General features: G+C 37.3%; 1 protein-coding gene and 1 pseudogene across 1 annotated transcript in view; both read right to left on the reverse strand.

Moving 5' to 3' along the window:
* The window catches only part of LOC127804512 (uncharacterized), a 34,039-nt gene extending 27,396 nt beyond the window's left edge, over positions 1-6,643 (reverse strand). The window contains exons 1-5 of the mRNA XM_052341384.1: positions 6,367-6,643; positions 5,471-6,249; positions 5,284-5,440; positions 1,978-2,121; positions 1,246-1,386 (exon numbers count right to left, since the gene is read on the reverse strand). Coding sequence (XP_052197344.1) covers positions 1,246-1,386; positions 1,978-2,121; positions 5,284-5,440; positions 5,471-6,249; positions 6,367-6,643 — 1,498 coding nt within the window. The remainder of the gene's footprint in view (positions 1-1,245; positions 1,387-1,977; positions 2,122-5,283; positions 5,441-5,470; positions 6,250-6,366) is intronic.
* A 4,685-nt stretch (positions 6,644-11,328) lies between these two features.
* Positions 11,329-23,332, reverse strand: part of LOC127804513 (uncharacterized) — a 53,782-nt pseudogene continuing 41,778 nt past the window's right edge.

Here is a 23,332-nt window from a genome sequence, read left to right on the forward strand (position 1 = left end):
GATATTTTTATACATCAACATCCAAAGTCTTTCACACCTAGTGGCATAAATCTTTTTTAAATCATTTTGTGGGAGAGATGGATAGTACTTGCGAATTTTCAAGAGCTGAAGATCCATTTTTGTAGAACAGAACTATAGTAAAAGAAAAGTAAAACAAAATAATGAACCTTACAAAAGGAACGAGAGTACCTGATCGGAGAACAACACAAAGGAGAGAAGACTGAGCTCAAAGAAGTGTGGCTTGCCTCATGCAGATACGGGGTCTCTTATAGGGCTGTGGAAGTCACCATTCCAACAACCACACTTGGCTCGAGGCATGCCACAAGTGCAAGGTCACGTCTGGCGTCTTCTTTTTCAACGTTCGGCGTCTCCTTTTTCTTTATAGGGCAGTGTGTCGTTTCCTTTATAAGGCAGTGTGATTACTCTGCCCAAAATAAATAAATAAATAAATAAATAAATAGTTGTCATCGACGTTGAGTTTGTCTCCCTCTTATATCGTTATATATATATATATTTTTTAAAAAAAAGTAAAGTTTTTATTTTATTATAATATTTTTTTAATAATTTGTTTAAATTTTTTTAAGGGGCCCAATAAAATCAAAATCACATATACCACACAAAACAATTCTTTAAGTACACCTTACCCCCCAACTTGAATTGCGCATTGTCCTCAATCGATAACAATAGAAAAGATAAAGGATAGGCATACCTGGCGGTCATTGATGCATGAATATGTGATGTTTTCTTCACCCTGAATAGCTACAGGGGTTGTTGTTAATGTCCTGGACCTAAAGACATCCATTTAACCTAAATGGAAAGGTGGTCTTTTAACGTCAGATTCCCAGACAATACGAAACCTCTTTTACTCATTTGATGGTGGATCCCTTAAATCCACACTTCCTTCGTTTTCCTCATAACTATACTGATAAGGTTTCAACCTATGACCATTGACCTTAAGGCATTGCCCTGACTCCGGATTTTCAATTTCGAAAGCCCCATATTCCGAGATGGACTTGATTATGAAGGGGCCAACCCATCTTGACTTTAATTTTCCCAGGAATAAATGCAATCGAGAATCATACAAAAGTACCTGTTACCCGACATGAAAGCTTTTCCTAATGATGCGTCGGTCATGCAAATCTTTCATGCGAAGCTTGGCCAGTCGTGCATTTTCAAATGCATTGTTTCTTATTTCATCAAGCTCATTTAATTGGAGCTTCCTAGAGAAGCTTGCTTCGGTCAAACTCTTGTTGATTCTTTGAATTGCCCAATATGCTCTATGTTCAATTTCCACGGGTAGATGACAATGTTTACCATACACTAATCTATATGGAGACATTCCCAAGATCGTTTTATATGCAGTCCTATATGCCCAAAGAGCATCCACTAATCTCAAAGACCAATCTTTGCGATTGGTGGCAACAGTCTTTTCTAGGATATGTTTAATCTCCCTATTAGCTAGCTCAGCCTGACCACTGGTTTGGGGATGGTACGTCGTGAAAATCTTGTGCAACACACCATATTTTTTCATGAGACCTGCCACGACCTTGTTACAAAAATGGGAACCCCCATCACTAATGATTGCTCGTGGCATCCCAAACCGACTGAAAATGTTCTCCCTTAAAAATTTCACCACAATCCTATGGTCATTACTCCTTGTTGGGATTGCCTTGACCCATTTGGACACATAGTCAACAGCAAGTAAGATATACTCATGCCCAAACGAACTAACAAATGGACCCATAAAGTCTATACCCCAGCAATCAAAGACTTCTAACACCTGGATTGGTTGTAATGGCATCATGTTTCTCTTGGATAGACTGCCTAGTTTTTGACATCGATCACAACTTGAACAAAATCTGTACACATCCTTAAATAATGTTGGCCAATAAAATCCACTTTGTAGAATTTTTGCAACTGTTTTCTTGATGGAAAAATGGCCTCCACAAGCAAGAGTGTGACAAAAATTTATGACACTTTGTTGTTCATGATTAGGGATGCATCTGCGAATGATTTGTTCAGGACAATATTTGAATAGATACGGGTCATCCCAGAAAAATGTCACCACTTTCTTGAAAAATTTTTGTTTATCTAGTTTGGACCAATAATCTGGGATCTGTCTAGTGACTAGATAATTTGCTATATCAGCGTACCATGGAAAGGTGGGTGGTTCAGTTTGAGTGTTTGTTTGAAACAATTATTCGTCAGGAAAGGAATCTTGGATTGGGTTTTCAAATTGAGTAAGATTTTGGCATGGTAGACGAGATAAGTGATCGGCTACCACATTTTCTACCCCTTTTTTGTCTCTGATCTCAATATGGAATTCTTGTAACAATAAGATCCATCTAAGGAGATGGGGTTTTGCATCCTGCTTTGTTAATAAATATTTAAGAGCAGCATGGTCAGTAAAAACAATCACTAGTGACCCCACAAGGGAAGACCGAAATTTGTCTAGGGCGTAGACAACTGCTAGCAACTCTTTCTCTATCGTGGTGTAGTTCTTTTGGGCCTCATTAAGAGTTTTGCTAGCGTAATATATCACATAAGGTTTCTTGTCTTTCCTTTGCCCTAACACGGCTCCTATCGCGTAATCACTGGCGTCACACATCAACTCAACTGGTAGGGACCAATCAGGGGACTGAATGATGGGTGCGGAAACAAGTGAGTTTTTTAATTTCTCAAAAGCAGTTTGACACTTACTGGTCCACTCAAAGGGCATGTCTAGGACTAAAAGACGACATAAAGGTCTGGCTATGGCACTGAATGAAGCAATAAAGCACCTATAAAAACCAGCATGGCCAAGAAAAGACCTAACATCCCTCACATTCTTTGGGGGGGTAATTTTGAATTAATTCAACCTTAAACTGATCGACCTCAATACCCTTAGAAGAAACAATGTGTCCCAAGACACTTCCTTGAGTGACCATGAAGTGGCACTTCTCCCAATTTAGCACTAAATGCATTTTCTTGCACCTTTCCAAGACTTTCTCTAAATTTTTCAAACAACTGTTAAAGCTGTCTCCATAGACTGAGAAGTCATCCATGAAGACTTCCACCACATTCTCTACCAATTCATTGAAGATGCTCATCACGCATCTTTGAAATGTTGTAGGGGCATTGCACAGACCGAATGGCATTCGTCTGTAAGCAAAAGTCCCTAATGGACAAGTGAATGTGGTCTTCTCCTGATCCTCTAACGCAATTTCAATTTGATTATACCCAGAGTACCCATCCAAGAAGCAGTAGAAGGCATGTCCCGCTATTCTCTCTAAGACCTGATCCAGAAATGGAAGCGAAAAATGATCCTTCCTTGTTGATTAGTGATCAATTTTGTAAAAATTTTATTATAATTTCACCCTTATTTTGATCTTAAAATAGTTTAAATTGAATATTATTATGCATTTTGTGATTTTGTGCATGTTTAAAATATTAATATAAAAATATATATAAAATATATAAAAAATAAATATAATATATATAATAATATAATAATATAAAAATATGGAAAGCCCAGGCCCAAGCCCAACACAAGGAAGGCCCAAGCCCAAGCCCAACACAAGGAAGGTTCAAGCCCAAGCCCAACACAAGCAAGGCCCAAGCCCAAAAATATGAAAAGCCCAAGTCTCACAAATTGATGACATCATCGCTTACATCATGGGTTGGAGTGACATCATCGCTTACATCATGGGTTGGAGTGACATCATCGCTTACATCATTAATTAGATATTTTGTATTATTAAATTATATAATTGAATAGTTTCCATTACATTTTCTAGCCTATAAATAGAGCACTTAGGGTGCATTTGTAAGGATTGGATTTTCTTATAATGAAAGTATAATTGTGATCTTTAGATTTCTCTCTTAAATTTTCAACTTTAGTTTCTATATAGTTTTGTTCTTAGAATTTTTCTCTTAAATCTTTAACCTTTGTTTCCATATAGTTGTATTATGTTATTCATATTGTCTTTTTATTATATACTGCCTATATGGTCGGTTCAAAATAGTCTTTCAATTATTGTCTTTCAATTACATACCGCCTATATGGTCGGTTAAAAAATAGTCTTTCAATTATTGTCTTTTCATTATATACCGCCTATATGGTCGGTTAAAAAATAGTCTTTTAAATACTGTCTTTTAATTCCCGTTATTTAAATTCCTGCCAATTTATTTTAAAATGAAGATGAGTAGCTAAATCCATTCTTGGGTTAAGGCAAGGACAGTGTCCAACGCCAATGATTCCCAAAGAAAGCTGCGCTTAAAATATGTAATATTAATCTAATTCAATTTGAGCAGTGTGCGTATAATGTATCTTTAAGTTTGGATTGAAGCATAAGCCTAACTTAGAATTTTCATGCCACGTATGGAGATTGCTAGATCTGGAAACGTTTTCATACCCAAGCCTAAATGATTAATCTATATCTATAAATTCTGTCTATGGAATATAGTTCAATTTATGGTAATTGCTTAACTTAGAATTTCCATGCCATGTATGGATATTGCTTAAACAAGAATTACCATTATCTTGAACTAAATTTACTAACAGAGCTGTAAAACTTAATTCAGATGAATATTGCTGATCTTTTCTATCAAATTGGGAATTAATTGGTTTTGACACTGAAATTGCCTTGACCCAAGCTACTTAAATTCAGTATTAGTTTAGCTTTAATTATTGTCTTTAGATCATCTTAATTACCTCTTAAAATCAAATATTTTGTGATCTTCATTTTCATCAATAAATAATCTCCCTGTGAATCGACTCGGACTCACCGAAATATAAATTTAAAATTGTACTACACGCACACTCGCACACTGGCGAGTATAATCGCCCTACACCTGCTTTAATAAGAGGATTGACGTCGGATGAATTTGGTTGTAGTTTTGATAAATAAATGTGCAGGGTAGTGTAGCAGTCACTTGTCACAGAGTTGAGCTTCCTATAATCAATGCACATACGCCATCCAGTCTGGATGCACGTAGGGATGAGCTCATTGTTCTCATTTTCTATCACAGTGACTCCTGACTTCTTAGGTACAACTTGAGTCGGACTGACCCATTTGGAATATGAGATGGGGTAAATGATACCTGCATCTAACAGTTTAAGAACCTCTCCCCGAATAACTTCTTTCATGTTCGGGTTCAAACGCCTTTGCATTTGCCTTACAGGTTTCGTATTTTCCTCTAAGAAGATCCTATGGGTGCAGGTGAGGGGGCTAATGCCATGTGGGTCAGAGATGGACCATCCTATAGCTTTTTTGTGCATTCTGAGGAGATCTAGTAATGCTTCCTCTTGATGCAATTCTAGGCTTGATGAAATCACTACTGGCAAAGACTCCCTTTCACCTAAAAATGCATACTTAAGGTGATTCGGCAATGGTTTTCTCTCAAGTTGGGGTGGGTGGACCAAAGATGGTGGGGTTTCATTTCCAGGTAATTTCAATGGCTCTGGGCTAGGCATCAGTTGTGTGATCACCCTGGCTGACTCAACGTCAGGCTCTATCCCTTCCGAAGTTTGCTTCTCTAATTTATAAATAACCTGCTCATAAAGAGCCTTCTCAAAGTATTCTTCACTTAAGGTCTGGATTAAATCAACTTCCTCCAATTCCATTTCGTCATTTGGTTGCTTAGCTACCTTGAAAACATTCATCTCCACCGTCATATTCCCAAATGATAGTTTCATGATCCTATTCCTACAATTGATGATTGCATTCGAAGTAGCAAGGAATGGTCTCCCTAGGATAACAGGAATAGGTGACTGAGGACCCTGGTGGGGCTGGGTATCTAAGACAATAAAGTCCACTGGGAAATAGAATTTGTCCACTTGGATTAGGACATCCTCCACAATCCCACGAGGAACTTTTATTGATCGGTCAGCCAATTGAAGAGTGACCCTAGTGGGCTTGAGTTCTCCCAACCCTAACTGCTGATAGACACTAAAAGGCAACAGATTGACACTAGCCCCTAGGTCAAGAAGTGCTTGGTTGACTTGTTGGCTTCCAATTATGCAAGTAATGGTAGGACATCCTGGGTCCTTGTACTTTGGAGGGGTCTTGAATTGAAGGATAGCACTTACTTGTTCTGTCAAGAATGCTTTTTCCCGCACATTGATTTTTCTTTTGACTGTACAGAGATCCTTCAAAAACTTAGCATACGAAGGTGTTTGCTTAATTGCATCCAATAAAGGAATGTTTATCCTTACCTGTTTGAATACTTCGTACATGTCTGCATTTGTTTTATCTCTTTTTGATTGGGCTAATTTTTGAGGAAAGGGTGGTCGAGGTTCAAATTTGGTTCTCTCTTCAATACTCTTCCCTTTTTCCTTTTGCTTTCTCTCTTGCTCTCTTTCTTCCTTCTCGACTTTCTTCTTACCCTCTTTACTTCCTTCATTCACTTCCTCATCATTCATTTCATCATGCCCTTGGTCTTTTTTACTAGTGGTAGGCCACACTGTCCTAGGGTCCTCAGGTTTCTCAATTACTTTCCCACTCCCAAGGACAGTGACAGACTGGACTTGTTCATGATTCTCACTAGATGACCCTTCGGCCCTATGGGCTTGACCTACAGGGTTCTGACTTGGTTGTGAGGGAAACTTCCCTGGTTCTCTAACACTCAAGGTCTGAGTCAACTTAGTTAGCTGACTTCTCATGTCTTCTAGAGCCCTATTTGTTTGTTCTTGAAACTTGGCTACTTGGGTATTAGTTCCTATTTGACCTTGCATGAATTGTTGTAGGGTGTCCTCTAGAGATCTCCTATGAGGAGGTTGATATGCACCAAATGATCCTTGGTTTGGTTGGTAAGACTGTGGCTGTGAGGGGAATGGTGCATGGGGTTAGGCGGCAGAATCATTTCTCCATGAAAAATTAAGGTGATTACGGGAGTTGGGGTGGTATGTATTGGAATTAGGATTGTACCCTGAGTAGTTCCCACTCTGATTCTGATAAGGCCTACCCTCTGTGTGACGTGGTTATGCTCCAGACGCTTGGCCATATAGGACCTCTTTAAAAGCAGGAATGGTAGGACAATCTTCTGTCATATGGCCATTCGTCTCACAGACCACGTAAAGGACTTCCACTTCATGGACGGCCTTGGTTTTTTTTAACTCTAATTCTTCCATCTTCTTTGTTAATGCTGTTAACCGGGCATTGATGTTATCACTTTCACTTATTTGAAATTTTCCTCGAGGCTGTGGACTGACATGCTCTCTTGAGTCTTCCAAAGACAATGGACTTACCTCCCAATTCCTAGTATTCTCAGCTAAAGTGTCGAAAAAATGAAAAGCTTCTTCAGGTGTCTTCTCGTAAAATTCACCATTGCACATGGTCGACACTAACATCTTAAGGTTGGGGGTCAAGGCATCATGAAAAAAACTAACCACCCGCCACTGCTCAAAAGCATGATGTGGGCAAGTAAGAAGTAGATCTTTGAAATGATCCCAGGCTTGAGCAAATGACTCGGTGGGTTTACAAGCAAAGTTCATCATTTGTCTTTTAAGGGATGCTGTCCTATTGGCTGGGAAGTATTTCTTTAAAAATTTAGTTTGCATTTCTCTCCATGTTCCTATTGATCTCGACTCTAATGTGTTCAACCACATTTTAGCTTTGTCCTTTAATGAAAATGGGAACAATTTTAGCCTCACAGTATCCTCATTGACATTCTGATCGACACAAGTGCCGCAGACCTCTTCAAATTCTCTCATGTGAGTGTACGGATTTTTCGAATCCATACCGTGAAAAGTAGGTAACATCTAAATGGTACCCGGTTTAAAGTTGAATCTATGATGGTTAACTGGAAGTACAATGCAAGAGGGAGTAGTTTGCCTTAGAGGGTGCAAATAGTCCCTGAGAGGTCGAAGCATTTCAGCTCCCAAGGGATCTTAATCAGCATGATCACCCCCTTGAGCAGACATGTTATCATTTTGTTGAGACATTAGAGATTGTGAATGGACTTCTTGTTCTAGCACTCTACCTGATTAAGTCTCATACACTGTTTAGTAACTAAAAGTTACCTAACAATTTTTTTTAAGTATACAGATTTTTTTCTTATCTTTAAAATATTTACTTTTGATTTTATTTTTTTTTTGTTTTTTTTTTAAGTAGTAAAACAACAAAAATAACACACTAAGTTACCAATTAATCTCCCCGGCAACGGCGCCAAAAACTGACTACTACGCTACCCTACACATTTATTTATCAAAACAACAACCAAATTTATCAAACATTAATCCTCTTGTTAAAGCAGGTATAGGGCGATTATACTCGCCAGTGTGCGAGTGTGCGTGTAGTATAATTTTAAATTTATAATTCGGTGAGTCCGAGTCGGTTCACAGGGAGATTATTTTGGATGAAAACAGAAATCACTGAATATTTGATTTTAAGAGGTGATTAAGATAATCTAAAGGAAAGGATTAAAACTAAATTAATAATGAATTTAAGTAGCTTGGGTCAAGACAATTTCAGTGTAAAAACCAATTAATTCCCAATTTAATAGAAAAGATCAATAATATTCATCTGAATTAAGCTTTTCAAATCTGTCAGTAATTTTAGTTCAAGATAATGATAATTCTTGTTTAAGCAATCTCTATACATGGTATGGAAATTCTAAGTTAAGCAATTATCATAAATTGAATTATATCCCACAGACAGAATTTATAGGTACAGATTAATCATTTGGGCATGGGTATGAAAACATTTCCAAGTCTAGCAATCTCCATACATGGCATGGAAACTCTAAGTTAGGCTTATGCTCCAATCCAAACTCAAAGATACACTATACGCACACTGCTCAAATTAAATCAGATTAATATTACACAATTGAAGCGCAGCTTTCTTTGGGAATCATTGGCGTTGGACGCTATCCTTGCCTTAACCCAAGATTGGATTTAGCTACTCATCTTCATTTGAAAATAAATTGGCAAGAATTTAAATGACGGGAATTAAAAGACAGTATTTAAAAGATTTTAACCGACCATATAGGCGGTATATAATGGAAAGACAGTAATTGAAAGACTATTTTTTAACCGACCATATAAGCGGTATATAATGGAAAGACAGTAATTGAAAGACTATTTTTTAACCAACCATATAGGCGGTATATAATGAAAAGACAATATGAAAGACTATTTTTTAACCGACCATATAGGCGGTATATAATGGAAAGACAGTAATTGAAAGACTATTTTTTAACCGACCATATAGGCGGTATATAATGAAAAGAGAATATGAAAGACTATTTTTTAACCAACCATATAGGCGGTATATAATGGAAAGACAGTAATTGAAAGACTATTTTTTAACCGACCATATAGGCGGTATATAATGAAAAGACAATATGAATAACATAATACAACTATATGGAAACAAAGGTTGAAGATTTAAGAGAGAAATTCTAAGAACGAAACTATATTGAAACTAAAGTGAAAAATTTGAGAGAGAAATCTCAAGAACACAACTATACTTTCATTATAGGAAAATTGAATGGTTATAAATGCATCCCAAGTGCTCTATTTATAGGGTAAAAGATGCAATAGAGACCACTCAATTATATAATTTAATAATACAAAATATCTAAAGAAAAACAAAATAACTAATTTAAAAATACAAAGATAAGTAAAATATCTAATACATGATGTAAGCGATGATGTCATTCCAACCCATGATGTAAGCGATGATGTCATCAATTTGTGGGACTTGGGTTTTTCATATTTTTGGGCTTGGGCCTTCCTTGTGTTGGGCTTGGGCCTTCCTTGTTTTGGGCTGGGCTTTCCTTGTTTTGGGCTTGGGCTTGGACCTTCCTTGTGTTGGGCTTGGGCTTGGGCCTTCCTTGTGTTAGTCTTGGGCTTGGGCTTGGGCCGTCCATATTTTTATATTATTATATTATTATATATAGTATTTTTATTATTTTTTTATATTTTATATATTTTATATATATTTTTATATTAATATTTTTAAACGTGCACAAAATCACAAAATGCATGATAATATTCAATTTAAACCATTTTAAGATCAAAATAAAGGTGAAATTATAACAAAATTTTTACAAAATTGATCACTAATCAAGAGCCGATCACTTGTGCCACGCATCGTGGGTGATGACGAGGGCCGATTAATGGTTCCAAACCTTTAAGCGCAATGGTAGGATCCCTAACTCGTGTTATGGTTAACAGCCAAGGTAAGGCCTAGCATGGAATGTGATTGTAAAAGCTGAAATGGGGTGAAGAATTGAAGAGGGGTTGCTCAATGAAGAGTCCCTGGTATGGATATGAGACCTTTACTAGCATGTAATATCAATAAGAAAGGAAGGCCAGAGTAGTTTGTGTGCTTATGCGAAAAACTCCTAGTTGGGAGAAGGTTATGGTCCGAGCATGGTTAAGCTCGAGGTGAGAATGTAATGGTGCGTGCATTGCCAAGCTCGAGGTGATCTCGGGTAGACCATGTATGGTGAAATGAGAAATAACTTGGCATGGTGTTAGGTATGTTGATTATGCATAATTATATCGATAAATGAGGGTCGGCTAGTCAAGGTAGTAGACCATGTATGAAATGGTCGAAGTTGGCTGGGTGGGCCAAATAGTTGCTTCCCATGTAGTGTGATCATGGTTAGTTGATCGGTAATGAGAGGTTGCCATGAGGATCGACTCAAGCTATGCATGCATGTGATTAATGGCGGTATGCCATGGTGGCATAGGTGTCAGAGTGTTTTGTTGGCACTAGAAGTGACATTGCGACGGATGATCAGTGTTAAGACGTTGCTGGTTGGACCAGCGTAAAATCGTGGCCATGTGTGATTAGCAGTGGGAAACGTTGTCGTGTGTGATTGGCGTAAAATCGTGGTAAACTAATCAATGATGCAACGTTAGTGAGAGTTCGTTTCGATTGATGGGAAAATGGGAGGTAAACTGCAAAGCGATGTTCGAGGTAGAGAAAATCCATCAGGAGATGGATATGGTTGCAATAAGCATGACCACTGGTCACTACCAGTGGTGCGATTTGGCTGGAGGCCAAGGCGGTAATCGGTTGGTGAATGTCCTCGAAAGGTGGAGGACCAAATGCCTAAGTGAAGCCTTGATGTGGGAATAACCTGTGGTAAAGGCTAAGAAATGGTTTGGCTACGAGATTCTCGAGCAGGGGATTCGGAGGGTAGCTTGAGAATGTGATTGTCTTGGGCAGGAAAATAAGCTATACTGAATTTCGAGGATGAAATTCTTTAAGGGAGGTGGAATGTAATACCCGATATTACATGGTATTGAAAATAAATAATTTTTTATTATTTTGAAAGGATCTCGGGTGGTCCAGGAAGCCCAAGAGTCGGTTTCGAGAAATTGATTAATAACAATTATCGAATTGGCGGCATGGCTGCACTCTCACCCTGCAATTAAAATACAAAACAAAACACAATAAAAATTTTATATATATATTTTTTTATTTAGGTGAGAGGTTTATACTCGTCAGTGTACGAGTGCAGTTGTAGTCCAAATTTAAATTTATATTTTCTGGATGAGTCCAGGTCGTCCACTGAGAAATTTATTTATGGCAAAAGCAAAAGAATGTCACACACACGCACACGCATTTAGATGAATTGATAACAAGATTTTGTTTTATGATTTTTTTTATAACAAATATTAGAAAATAAAGCAAGGTAGAAGTTAAAATAAATGCTTGATGTGAGGATATTAAATTGGATAGCACTTGAGTTAAGACAATTTTAGCACCAACCAATTGATTCTCAAATTTTAGCAAACAAGGTTAGTAACATTAATTTAATTTTAGATATGAGGGTTTGTTACTAAATGCAATTACAGATGATGATAGTTCTAGTTTAAGCAATCGCCATACATGATATGCGAGATTCTAATTTAAGCAACTACCATAAATCTAATTACAATTAATATACAAAATAACTAAATTAATCATCTGGGTTTGGGTATGATAGCATTTCCAGTTCTAGTAACTCTCATGCGTGACATGAAAGCTTTAAGTTAGGCTTACGCTCCAATCCAAACCTAGTGATTTCCCAATAATTAAAACTCACTCATACTGAAATTTAAATTAATGATACTCATTTTAAGCGCAGCTTTCTTTGGGAATCATTGGCGTTGGACACTGTCCTTGCCTTAACCCAAGATTAGGTTTAACAACTCATTTCCATTTAAAAGTTAATTAACAAGAATTTAAATGGCGTAATTTAAATAACAAAATTTAAATGACAAGAATTGAAATAGCAGAAACTAACCGGCCATTTAGGCGGTGGATAATTGAAAGACAAGAATTAAAATTACAGAAATTTAAAGGCATAAATTAACTGGCCATTTAGGCGGTGGATAATAAAGTAACAATAAATGACATAAGAATTTAAAAGAAGAAAGAAAGGAAGTAAGATTACAAGAGAAAAAAAGAGAGAGAATAAGAGCAATTCTCTAAGGGAAACTCTAAGAACAAAACTAAACTTTGATTCAAGTAATAATCACCTCCTCACAAATGCACCAAAGTGAGCTATTTATAGCCCACAAGATACATTACAAGCCACACAATTATTCAACAAAACATTCACCTAACTAATGGAAGAAAATTAGGTAAAAGACAAAAAATACAAAAGACTTTAGGTGGTGGACTTCTCATAAGAATACAAAAGACTTTAGGTGGTAAAACATTTATAAAAAAAAAATACAAAATAAAGAAAAGTCTTCTACAAATTGGGCTTTGTTGGGCCTTTGATTGGTCTTGGGCCTTTAGTTGGTCTTGGGACTTTGCTTGGTCTTGGGCCTTTTTTTTATGTTGGATTCTACTTGATAGTTGGACCAAGTGCACTTGAAACATCCTCTAGACTCCATAGTTGGCCCATGATTTTGAGCAACACTAATGGGTAATCCAACGTCTTCGATTTATGCCCCTAATTAATTGTAGAAGTCAACTTCCTTGCTTCATCCTGTAATAATATGTAATACGAATAATTATTTATTTTAAGCATAATTATAAAGTCAAAATGGGGATATAATTCATTAAGATTTAGGAAATATTAACCCCTCATCACACCCCCCAACTTGAATATTGCTAGTCCCTTAGCAATCGGATTATACACTAGCCATGGTCTAATCGCAATACTTGCATGAATATAAAAATTTCAAATTCGAAACCAAAATGCGTAGAGTAGAACATTCAAAATAAGTCAAACATTCAAAATTAGATTTATGGTTAAAGGTCATACAATCTTAGGAATGACAATCAGGATGATCAATACACAGATTTACTCCCTCGAAGTTTTGACTTAAAACCTTACTGTAGATTTTCCCTCCAATAAAAATGATTCCTTAGGTGTACACACAAGGGGGGTGCACTGTTATAAGAGTAAATGTAAAACAAGTTCAAACTCGGTGTCATCCCAAATATAAAGAACGTATTTTCATGAAAGAACAGGGAAATTAACATAGCTTCATGACTGGAATAATGTTGGAAATGTATGCCCTAAAGACATGTTTTGTTTAATTTATGGTAATGATGTTTCTTTTATTCAGTTCATGGCACATATATTATTTGCATTTAATTGTTGGAAAAGTGTCCATGCTATTAAGTAAGTGATTCATGTGATGGGTCGTTCTTCACAGTTAGGCATGAATCATGGGTACTTAATAAGCAAGAAAAATATTACTCTTGATCTTTTGATAGAACTGGGCATTTTATCATGATAAGATCATTGTGTAATAGATCCTAATGGAGGATGGCTTACCTTAGCCAGTAAACAGTCCGTTTACTCTAATTGTACAAGCACATTTGGAATGCGTAGAGTGGACCTGTGATAGAAGCTAATGACAAAGTACTAATTATCATGGAGCTAGTCTATCACTGCTACTATGTAACGTCCCGCTCCCACTTACGGGTGTTACTCGTGAACAATCACCCGAATTGTCCACCTGCCCGGCCTTTGGCGAAGGGTGGGCCATGTTTCAAGACGAAACGCCCTAGGTGGGAACTAGGCTCGACCTTCCCTTCGCGGAATCCCAGGATTCGCTAGCAGAATTGGGCTTTAGCCACACCGCATTGGCTATAAAGAAAATCTCCTTCAGACGCCCAATCGCCATATTTTTTTTTTTAATTCTTTTCCATCGGAGAATTTTACCGGGCTCCAAAATCACCATTTAAACCACTCCATTGATGGATCACCAATTTTGGAGGAAAAACTCATCATTTTCAAATTTTTAAGTTTTCGGCCTTTTCTCCAAAAATGCCCGAAAATTCCTTTTATTTTGAAAATTCCTCTGGGGCCCAAAATCAATTTAGAAATGCCCCTTAATGTCCCAAAATTCCAAATTTTTAAAAAAATTTGGCCGGCGGGGCCCGCTGGCACGCCCGGGGCCCGCGCGGGGCCCCGTTGAGCGCTGGCCGCGCGGGCTGGCTGCGCATGCCGCGGGCAGCCGCTCAGCCGCCCGCGTGCACTCGCATGCGGGCGCGGTCGCCGGCGCTCGCCCGCGCGCGCGCACGGCCTCCCGCACGCGGCAGCCCCCGCACGCGCGGGCGCGGCCGGCTGCCCCCTTTGCTGCTCATCCCACCCTTTTTTTTTTTTTTTTTCTTGGGCATTTAAACCCAAACCTTCCAGAATTTAAATTAAATAAATAAACTTCACATTCATCTTGGTTTGCCTCTAATTCTCCATAATTAAGGCTTAATCCACCTCTTGATGAATACACAACATATATCAAAATCTCCTTCCATTTCACACATAAGCCTTACACAACCTATTGTTGTTCACATAACAACATCCATAAATAAACACCACACATGATTAAATACAACAAATAGGCTTCCCTAAGCCATAAGGTCACAATTAAAATAATCACATGCCTAGGCTTCTTTAAACCTTAACTTTACAACAAAAATAAATGATACACCATGAGCTTCAACCACAAGCTTCCAACACCTTCCCTTTTCTTCTTTTGGCATAAGAACAACCTACAAGGGGAGGATAAAACCTCATGAGCTCAAAAGCTCAGTAAGGGTGCATATGCAAGGTAAATAAAAGCATAACAAGTCTATGTAATAGCAAATGCATGCAAGTATGGTTAAGTCATTCCATCCTCACAACCCAACATGGTTTGAGGCATCAACCTACCACTTCTTTCCCACCCCCATGGCCATAGGTCTCATGAACAAGTAAAGCATGCAAAAAGATATATAAAGATTTATGCAACCTACTTACAATGCAATGCAAGGCCTCCACCACTTGGGGCCATCCCTTACCTTAACAATCTTCTCTTTGAAGCTTTAATTCTTCTTCTCAAGAGAGCTTCCCTCTTCATTTGCTCCCATCTAGGATGGCATTAAAACAAAAACTCACTTTCCTTGCATATAAGATCACTAAGTAGAGAAGAGAAGAATGGAACTTACCTTGATTTGATCTTCCTTTCTTCTCCATTCTTTCATTTTCTCCTTTTCTTCTTCTTGGAAGACAACTCTTCCTTCCTCTCATTTTCTTTCTCTCTTTGAAATGGCAAAACTTGAGACAAGGGCTTACTTTCCCTTTAAATACTACTCTTGTCTTGAAATCTCAATTTCAAGACTTGATCTTAGCCCTTGATTTCCATTTGCTTTTTGAAAGAAAATCCCAACCACACAAGAAAGCACAATCCATGTGCTTTGGTCTTGATTACTCTCATCCATTGGATTTTATTCACTTTATAAGAGAAGATCTCAACCTTCAAATTAAAGCACAATCCAAGTGCTTTTGAAAGATTTAATCTCAACCACTCATCTCTTAATATTTGGCAATCCATGCCATTTCTTCTCTTTGAATCCTCACCTTTGGATTCATTCTACTTCTCAAGAATGCATCTAAGCCCTTAGATCACTTGCATTTTTCATTTATTTCTCATTTACTTAAATGAGACTATTTTCATAACCATCACATGAGAGACCACTTGAAAGACATAATACTTTCTTTCTCATTTAAATAAATCCCACAATTTTCCAAGCATTAATGGGTGACCATTTTCCCATTTTTCATTAGATTTATTTAAATCTCATATTTTCCAAGGCATTAATGGTGACCATTTACCATTTTCTTTTGGATTTACTTTAATCCATATAATTATGCCTCTCATTAAATGCTTACAAGACCAATTATCATAACTTTTGCATTTATTTAATTCACCCAATTATACTTGAACCACAAAATGCCAAGTGTCACAACAAGACACTAACCTTGGCTTCCAAGTTTAATCTCATCTCTCCAAGTGGCATTACCACATTAATTCACAACTTAGGGAAAATATAATTATTCTCCTCAAATAATTTAATATCCACCATTTTCCCTATTTCAAAATTAAATTTCTTTTATGGAATTAAATTCCAAAATTCCCAATTACTCTTTGTGAATTTATTAATGCCATATATCTCCACATAAATATCAAATTGGGATTTTTATTCACTTACACACCTAATTCTTCATAGGAATTATTTTTAATTTATCAAAATACCCTTTATTGGATTTCTCTATCCAAATTACCAAAATACCCTTCTCATGGGCATTCTCAATCGCAAGGATCCATCACCTTCTCAAGGGTATTTTTGGAAGTTTACTTACTTCCTTTCTTATTCTCTTAACACCGGTTACACCGGGTGTTACATACTACGTGGACGAGTACGCTAATACTTGAGTATTAGTTGGTGGTCTAGTGAACCTAGAGCTATATTCTTAGATTCATTGTAGGTGAGGTCTATCAAAGATCAATATCCTTTTGAGTTGGGAGTATGGTTTCTAATTAGCTAAGACAGACTAATACAAGATAGTTTCTGTGATTCACCCCCTTGTGATTGTCCAAGAATAATCAAATAATCCAGGGCCCTAGGAACGTGACTTTAGAGTGTGTGCTTCTGGGTAGCTCCCAGTGATAAGCAAGTAAATTCGAGTAGTCACGGATTATTGGACTAGTGATCTAAGGATGGTAGAAATCATTTAGAGAGGTGTTAGTACATTATTCCTTTCTAAATGATGGTGTTACGCAGAGGGGTATTTTCGTCATTACACTAGTAGGTCAAAGACATGGCATATGCAAAATTATTCGTGGGGTCAGTGTTACCATATGGTGATAGTTGGAACACTTAGAATGACAAAATATAGCTACTCGGTAGCAGGGATATTTTGGTCATTTTAGTAGCCGTGAATAATTTGTCTTTTGGTCCCTAGGGTAGCTCGATGTAACTCATGTATTTTTTAATACATTTGGCTTGTTGGGTGAATTACATTGAGAGAGAATTATTTTATTCAGGATGGTCCATAATTAATTGGGCTAGAATAAAATAATAGTTCATTAGTTTAATTAATTAATTGGGCTAACCCAATTAGAAAATTAATTAAATGGACTTGGCCCATTAGGGTTTGGCCCACTAGGGTTTTAACCCTAGGGTTCTCCCTATATATATACCTCTCTTTGGTTGTTTTTCATCCAAGGTCGTTTTTTCTCTTCTTCACCGAAAGAGAGGCCACGAGTTCGAGTCATACTCCGGAAGATCGAAAGAGTGCTTTTGAGTTCTAATGCGAAGGAGCCGAAGGATAGCAGGACAGCCGTCGTCTCCACCACGCGAAGAAGCTCCCGCGCATCCTGCTCCCATCGCTCCATTCCGTTCGGTAATCCGCCGAAAAAGTAAGTCTCCTAGATTCTAATCAATACGAAGAACGGTTTTGATTTTAAAACGCTTCCGTTGCATGCTTTTGTATCCTCGTTCATGATCCTTCAAATAATGCCATAGATAAATAACTTTTGAATGTAAACAGAATTCCTTGCTCTGAACTCGAATCCTGAGATCACATGATTTATTGCATCAAGAGGGACCAAACTGGGTTGTAATAGGGCTATGAGGTTAATACGGGTTGTCAAAGAAAATGGTAAAGTGTGCAAATGGTGTGTTAGGATTTTTTTTTTTTTTTTTTACACTAATCTCAAACTGGATATAATGTTTTCTTCAGCATTTGTTTTGAAACACTTATGCTGAATAACTAAGAGAACTTCCCTTTTTTTTCTTTTTTTTTATATGAAAATATCGATATAGACTGATTCCTAGAAACACACCAGGCTGGACAAACTTCATATGGTTACAGGTTTAGACGAAGGTAAGGAAAGAAAGTGTGCTAAGAACAGCTCAAATGGGCTAGCAAGGGAGGTTAATATAAAGAAAGAAAAAGGTTAATAGGCCCAAATTGAAAGAAATTGATCCCCCTATCATACTTCTGCAAAACAATGTTACTCAGTCAACTAATTCAGAGTTTTGAAACCAGCCAAATTCATCCGCTATCATACTAGACATTCAAAGAAAATTGATGTTTTGAAGCTATTGAAAAGATGAGATAAAGAATAAAGCATATTTAGAGTAAGTGTTATTTCACTCAGAAGTAACGATTATTAGGCTCAAACACTCACTCAGGTAATAGTCTCTACTTCTGTTGAGGGATCATGCAGTGTGCTAATCAGTTAATTACCATTGCCTTTGACTTTATTACCGATAAACCAATTTCTAATTATTGAACACCCGATGCATGCAAATCATTTATTCTGATTCCATACATATACGTTTTCAAATAAGAAATTAATGCATTCATGATTCATATTGCAAATTCAACTGGTTATCAGTGTATAATTCCAAAGCTTTAGGGATAACATTATTTAAAGCACACACATTTTTTTTTCCCACATAAAACTACAAGCATGCAATTGCAAATTCATAGTTAAATATAGACCAGATAATTCATAAATATACCTTACTCCCCCCAACTTGAATTGCAGTAATAAAATAGGGTTGTTAGGAATACCTGTAACTCCATAAGTCCATAGATTTACTATGAACTGCTAAAACTCAAACAAACAAATGAGCATATCATATATATATATATTTATATTTTCACACCAAAATAAAAACTTCATGCAAGTCATAAGATAAACAAAATGCGTCTCAAGAGTACAAAGTACCCCTTACTCAGCCATCTTATCATAAACTCGCTTAACAACATTCCACAGTTTTTTTTTTAAGAACACAAGATAGAAAAAGATTTCATACAAGTCATAGGAGATGCGTCTTAAGAGTACAAAAAGTACTCCTTACTCATCCATCTCATCAAAGACTTGTCTTACAAGGATAAATCTAAATTAATCGGACTCCTTTGGCGCTTGTTTCTGCTTACCTTAGACCAATCTATCCGAGACTCATAAGGATCGTGCTGTGGAACATAAGCATGTAGTTTCTCTAGCAGCTCATCATTGGTGGATGCGGAAATGAGAATCTTTCTTGCTGAAAGAGAAATGAACTTTTGATCCATAGCCTGATCAAGAAAAGAGAGCAACCCATCGAAGAAATGATTAACGTTTAAAAGTCCAATGGGTTTGGTATGGAGATTACTCTTGGCCTAGGAGATTATACAAAATATTTCTTCAAGTGTTCCAAAACCTCCTGGTAAAGAAATGAAAGCGTCTGACTAATAAATCTTACAAGCCATGCGCTCAGACATAGAAGTCGTTTCTATAAGTTCACCGCGTGTAATCCCAGAAATATGTGGTTCAGCCAAAGGGATTGGCATTACACCTACCATATATGATATTCTAAGATATGCAGCTTGTGAAACATAACCATTCAGTCCACGACTTCCCCCTCCATATACCAAATTAATTTTTTTCTCTCCTAATTTTTGGCCTAGTTCACTTGCTGCAAGTGAGTAACAAATATCACTCCCAAGTTGAGAGCCACAAAGTACACATATGGTTTTGATTCGACGAACTAACTTGCCTTCTATGTTTGTTTCTTTGTATGCCCTGGAAAAAGGTTTGGCGATCAAAAGTGGCTATCCAACAATTCAACAAGAAATAAATACAAACAAAAACCATGCCTATGTACAAGTAGTTGTGATTATGGCTCACATCTTCCTCTGGTTTTACGTCCAGAAATGGCTTAAACACTTTCTATGAAGCGAGGATAAGCTTCCCATCCAATTTTCTTATAGATTGGCAAACAGGGTCGTTTTTAGTCAGATTCCCAAGACTATAGGGTTGGCTGTCACTTATGAACTTGGTCCATAAAGCAAGAAGTTCTCTTTGCACTATTCCACATGGATGCGTCTCAAGAGTCAATCGGATATCATCCAATGACTCCTTACTCAGTCCATCCTTTATGAAACTAATTTTATCTTCTCGATTTACGGACGTAAACCCCACAGATTTGCATCGAGTGTTACAGGTCCAACGAGCACACTTGTGACAACCATTCACTCTTTTAGCTCTTCGTCTCTTCGCAAAACTACTCTTCCCTAAGCCCGAGAAGTTCTTAAAACTAGGTGAAGTTTCGCCAGCTAATCGAACTTTTGCTTCGATCAGCCAACGAATATCTTTAGGGATGTTATTACGCATTAAAAGCCTAAGTCTTTCACACCTAGCAGCATAAATTTTTTTTAAATCATTCTGCGGGAGAGATGGATAATATTTGCAAATTTTTGAAAGCTGAAGATCCATTTTTTTTTTTTTAAAGAAAACTCTAATAAGAAGAAAGTAAAGAACTAGAAACTTTACAAAAGGGATGAGAGTACCTGATTGGAGAATAACACAAAGGAGAGAAGATTGAGCTCAAGAAGGGTGGCTTACCTCATACAGATTTGGAGTCTCTTATAGAGCAATGGGCATCACTATTCGACACTCGACTCGACGCATGCCATAATTGCACCGTCAGGCTTGGTGTCGTTTAGCTTCTCATTTTTCAACATTTGGCAGTGTGCCTCTTTCTTTATAGGGCAGTGTGATTGCACTGCCCAAGAAGAATGGCTACCACCAGCGTCAATTCTGTCTCTCTCAATTAATTTTTTTATATATATTTTTATTGTTTTTTTTGCTTATATTTTTATTTTTATTATTATTTTTATTTATTTTTTAATTTTTTAAAAAAAAAAAATTTAGGGGCCCGATAAAATCATATATACCACACAAGACAATATTATCAAGTCAACCAAAATTATTTGCATAATGGATCAATTTCAAATACCAATAAATTAATTCTTAAGTACACCTTATCCCCCAACTTAAATTGCGCATTGTCCTCAATCGGCAATAAAAGGATAGAAGATAGGCATACTTGGCGGTCTTCAATACATGAACTCGTATGCAAAATTTTTATTTAGACTACACACAGAGGAACACTATTTAAGTAATGCAGAAAAGAAACAAATTTTTTATATACTTTTTTTTTTTTGTGTGTGTGTGTGTTTTTTTTTTTTTTAAATCTAGAAACATCCATTTAACCTAAATGGAAATGTGGTCTTTTAACGTCAGATTCCCAGACGACATGAAACTGCCATTACTCATCAGATGATGGTGCGTCATCCAAATCCACAACTCCTTCATTCTTCTCAATACTACCCTGGTATGGTTTCAACCTATGACCATTGACTGTAAGAAATTGTCCTGACTCCGGATTTTCTATCTCAAATGCCCCATATCCTGAGATGGACTTGATTACAAAGGGGCCAACCCATCGAGACTTCAATTTTCCTGGGAATAGATGTAATAGAGAATCATACAAGAGTACCTGTTGCCCTACCTGAAGCTTTTTCGAATGATGTGTCGATCATGTAACTCTTTCATGCGAACCTTGGCCAATCGTGCATTCTCAAATGCCTCATTTCGAATTTGCTCAAGTTCATTCAATTGGAGCTTCCTAGAGAGGCCTGCTTCAATTAGACTCTTGTTGATCTTTTGAATTGCCCAATATGCTTTATGCTCAATTTCTACTAGCAGATGACAAGATTTACTGTATACTAGCCTATAGGGAGACATTCCTAAAATTGTTTTGTAAGCTATCTTGTACGCCCAAAGAGTGTCTACTAGTCATAAGGACCAATCCTTACGATTAGCAGTAACAGTCTCTTCCAATATGCGCTTAATCTCCTTATTGGCTAACTCGGCTTGACCATTAGTTTGGGGATGGTATGGTGTTGCAACCTTATGCAGTACACCATATTTCTTCATTAATCCTACCACAACTTTATTACAAAAATGGGAACCCCCATCACTGATGATTGCTTGTGGCATCCCAAATTGACTGAATATGTTTTCTTTCAAAAATTTCACCACAGTCTTATGGTCATTTGTTCTAGCAGGGATTGCTTCGACCCATTTGGACACATAGTCGACAGCAAGTAAGTTGTATTCATGACCAAATGAATTGACAAATGGGCCCATAAAATCCATACCCCAACAGTCAAAAACTTCTAACACTTGGATCGGATGTAATGGCATCATGTTTCTCCTCGACAGACTTCCTAACCTTTGACATCGATCGCAACTTGAACAGAACTTGTACGCATCCTTGAACAGTGTTAGCCAATAAAATCCACTTTGAAAAATTTTTGCAACTATTTTCTTGATAGAAAAATAGCCTCCACATGCAAGAGTATGACAGAAATTCATGACACTTTGTTGCTCATGATCGGGTATGCATCTACGGACGATTTGGTCAGGACAATACTTGAAGAGGTAGGGCTCATCCCAAAAGAAAGTTCTGACTTTTCTGAAGAATTTATGCCTATCTAGCTTACTCCAATGGTCTGGGATCAGACCAGTTGCCAGGTAGTTTGCAATGTCAGCATACCAAGGGACAACAGATGATGAATGAATAACATTCACTTCAAATAATTGCTCATCAGGAAAATTGTCATGGATTGGTTCATCAAATTGTGTGAGATTTTGACTCGAAATTCTTGACAAATGGTCAGCCACCACATTCTCAACTCCCTTCTTGTCTCTGATTTCAATATTGAACTCTTGGAGGAGTAAGATCCATCGGAGGAGATGGGGTTTTGCATCTTGATTTGTGAACAGATACTTCAAAGCAGCGTGATCAGTAAAGATGATCACTAGTGACCCTACGAGGTAAGATCGGAACTTGTCCAGGGCAAAGACAACTACTAGTAACTCTTTCTCTGTAGTGGTGTAATTATTTTGTGCCTCATTCAAAGTTTTGCTAGCATAGTATATCACATGAGGTTTCTTATCCTTCCTCTGCCCTAACACAGCTCCTACCGCGTAATCACTAGCATCGCACATAAGTTCAAATGGGAGGGACCAATCAAGGGACTGAATGATAGGGGCAGAAATGAGTGATTTCTTCAACTTCTCAAAAGCAACTTGACATTCACTGTTCCACTCAAAAGGTATGTCAATGGCCAGGAGGCGGCATAAAGGTCTAGCTATGGCACTGAATGAAGCGATAAATCGCCTATAAAAACCAGCATGGCCAAGAAAAGACCTAACCTCTCTCACGTTGCTTGGGGCGGGTAATTTTTGAATTGACTCAACCTTGGACTAATCAACCTCAAT

This window comes from Diospyros lotus, chromosome 6, assembly GCF_014633365.1.
Source record: "Diospyros lotus cultivar Yz01 chromosome 6, ASM1463336v1, whole genome shotgun sequence".
NCBI classification, from domain to species: domain Eukaryota; kingdom Viridiplantae; phylum Streptophyta; class Magnoliopsida; order Ericales; family Ebenaceae; genus Diospyros; species Diospyros lotus.